Consider the following 3,229-nt stretch of genomic DNA (forward strand, 5'->3'; position numbering starts at 1 on the left):
GAATTGGTCAATTCCACTTAACATTCAGTTATTTATAAAATAATCCGCATTTGCTTTTGCCCGTGTGCAAGAAGAAGAAAGAATTAGGAAGAACATGCTGTCTCTGCTCACAAAAATTGCAGACCTTCCAAGAGGCATAGTAGACCTCTCAGTTTTGCCAGGATTTTGATTGTTAAAAACAGGGGCTTGAAAAAATCTATACGGTTGAAGGAGACAATCTCGGCCTGTTAAAAAAACAGGGCGGAGATTGTGGACAAAAAAGAGTTCACCCAATCCGTTAAAAGAAACAAAAATCAAGGCACAAAAAACAAACAAAAAAAAAGGATAGGACGAGCGGAAGGGAGAGAAACCGAAGAGAGTGAGAAAATTTGAAGAGAGGTTTTTCTACGAAAGTGTCGTAGATGAAGGATTTTAGAGGAAAGATCCAGTGTTTTGAGTGTATATGCATTTCTTGTTCCAGGTTGATGTGTTAACTTCTTATTAAAGGGGACAAAAGGCTTAATTTATGCCATATTTCAGAGATTCAGAACAGGTCACGCCATATCACAAAGACAATCCATTCCATCCCTTTGTACAGAACAGAAAAAAAAATAAATAAATAAATAAAAAGAAGAAGAAGAAGAAGAAGAGAATTTCGACAAAAGATACCTGCATTCTAAAATTAGAATACAAAGATTCAACACCTAAACCAATGCCATTATAAACCACTCCAATAAGACTAAACCGGCTTATGTCAAATTTATATACTTCATTTTGGTCCCAAGGCCTTCCAATATGTTCAGCTCCTCCCAACTCGTCATTGAAAAGGTTTGCTATATTCTACTGGCATCCACTACATCACTGCAAAAATAAAAAACCAGTTCATGGATTAGCAAAGAAAATTTTGATGCTTCAGAGCACCTTCTTCTTTTCTCTCGTTTTTTTTTTTTTGGAAACTTCACTTACCCCTCTATCCTTTCGCGTTTTTTGCAGACACCCCCCATTGTTCAAAACCTCTCACTTTGGTGTATCAAACTTTCGTTTCCTTTCAAATACCCCCTACCGTTAGCTTTTGCAGTGTAAAAGACCTTTCTACCCCTAAATTTTTTTATAAAAAATAAGGGCACTATTGTAATTTTCCACCCTTTCCGTTAGGATTTAACAGAAAATCCTAACGGAAGGGGCAAAGTGAAAGGAAACGAAAGTTGGATACATCAAAGTGAGGTTTTGAACAATGGGGGATGTCTGCAAAAAGCGCGAAAGTATAGGGGAGTAAGTGAAGTTCCCCCTTTTCTTTTCTTTTTTTTTTTTGGTGGTTGATTTGTGAGAAAACAGGGACTAACAAGAAAAGAAAAACAGAATCAACAGCATCAACTCGAGCGACAGAATTGGCACAAGTTAGGCCACCCCTCATATTCCATCTCTGCTTACTCAGTTTCCACTCATAGTGCACAGGAAACCACAGCATAACACAGGCAGAATATTATGTAAATACCACCCTTTCTTTTCGGAAAGGATGGTATCAAAGAAGCAGCAATTCGGTAGAGTCTACAATACAGTAAAGAAAAGCTCACCCCCGGGTAGCAATCTTGGTGAACAATTGTCTGGTTGTTTGTATTTACATACACCTCGCAGGATAATCTTGCCTGATAAACATGTTAAGAACATGTAACAGAAAGTTATGAAATTATCTGGACAAAACTAAAGTATATCTACCATATGCTAAGCCAATTACCACTTTTGCAACTACATACTTAGGCATAGTGAAATTCACTCAATCATATATATGTTCCCAAAGAACCAGAACAAATGCATCCTCTAAAATCTGCTGCTGAGGTTTTGTCTCTATAGTTATCTAATCCGGCGAGTAGTTCATGTTACAAGTGAAGCAAATAATGATATTAAATCTACCAAATTTTTTGCTACACATATCTAAATCAATTATTCAACCTATGTATGAGAATGCCTTACCAATTTGAGCCTGCAGCGTGAGCAGATATTGTTGCGACATATTAGCTTGTGGAAAACCATATCCCTAATTTAAACAAAAAATAGTCCTAAAAAAACCATATCCCCAAACCTCAATCTTTCTTTTAGACCTTTAACAAACCCTGAATCCTAATGTCTTTCTAGCATTTACCCAAGCCCTCAATGCTCACCTAAATATAGGGGTGACAATTTGTATTCGCATGTCGGGTTTGGTTCCCCACGAGCATAATATTATATAAATCAACTCTAATTCGACCCGTTTAATTGAAGCACTATTTTTCCAATAGATCCAATCCAAACCAAATTCAGTAGCAATAATTACAAATAAAGCCAACAAAACAGTACACATTTCCATTTCCAATGGTTTTCATTAAAATATAGTGTAATTTCAAAAGATTTACCTTGAGAGGAATATTGACGAAGAAGAACCCTAATGCTCCATTCACCTCCGTAACAGTATCAAAAGGGATCACACCCTTGGCCAAATCTTCAAGCAAGTAAAAAACGTCGTGGATCACCTCGAACCCGTTGAGATCGAGCGTGGCGTTCACGTACGACAAACCTCTGGCCCTCACGCGCCCGCCATCCGAGTTCACGATCCCTAGCTCTCTCCCTCGGTACCCGACCGAGACGGCCATGGACTGGTAGTCGAAGGAGAAGAGGTCCCGGTTGCGGACCTTGACGGTGAGCGAGAACGAGAGGTCGAGGGTGAGTTGGGGGGACGATTTGACTCCGATGTTATTGAGTCGGAGGCGGACGAGTTGGACGGTCGGGTCGGAGGGGTAGAGGAAGTAGACGGTGAGGGAGACGAGGAGAAGAGCTGTGAAGGAGGTGAGAAACTGGCAGATACGGCGGCGTTTCGAAGGTGGTGGGTGGTAGAGGGGGAGGACGATGACATTTTGGGCAGTGGTGTTGGGGTTCGGAGGGAGAGGGGCGTAGACAACGTAGTCCTTCCTTGAAGTCATGCTTGCGGCTTCCGTTCCATTCCGTAACGAGCAGGAGATTTAAGAGAAAGGACAAGAAAATATAATTAAAATTAAATTTTAATTTTAAAAGTTATTTTTTATGACCAAAAAAAAAAAAACACTTGAATTACTCGAAAGAAATGTATAATTTATTTATTTTTTCTTATGTAATTGTTATTACTGAAAATTAAAAGGAAATGTTTTGGAAAAAAATAATATTTCATTTTTATATTTTGGTATCATTCGTATCACGATGGGGACCTATCCTAATCACCTAAATTACAATTATTTTCAAA

General features: G+C 38.8%; 1 protein-coding gene across 1 annotated transcript; it reads right to left on the reverse strand.

The window, feature by feature from the left end:
• Window positions 1–548: 548 nt before the first annotated feature.
• LOC132166233 (uncharacterized) lies at window positions 549–2,961 on the reverse strand. Its single transcript, XM_059577011.1, has 3 exons — window positions 2,370–2,961; window positions 1,554–1,625; window positions 549–840 (listed from the first exon to the last, which is right to left on the reverse strand). The coding sequence occupies exons 1-3, from the start codon at window positions 2,931–2,933 to the stop codon at window positions 838–840; spliced, it is 639 nt and encodes a 212-aa protein (XP_059432994.1). The 5' UTR covers window positions 2,934–2,961; the 3' UTR covers window positions 549–837.
• Window positions 2,962–3,229: the final 268 nt, after the last annotated feature.

This window comes from Corylus avellana, chromosome ca11 (genome assembly GCF_901000735.1).
Source record: "Corylus avellana chromosome ca11, CavTom2PMs-1.0".
Taxonomy (NCBI): domain Eukaryota; kingdom Viridiplantae; phylum Streptophyta; class Magnoliopsida; order Fagales; family Betulaceae; genus Corylus; species Corylus avellana.

Coding starts and splice junctions, on each gene's coding strand:
- LOC132166233 (XM_059577011.1), bottom strand. CDS start 2,933: ATGACTTCAAGGAAGGACTACGTTGTCTACGCCCCTCTCCCTCCGAAC. Junction 1,626..2,369: donor TCGTCAATATTCCTCTCAAG/GTAAATCTTTTG, acceptor CATGTTTATCAG/GCAAGATTATCCTGCGAGGT.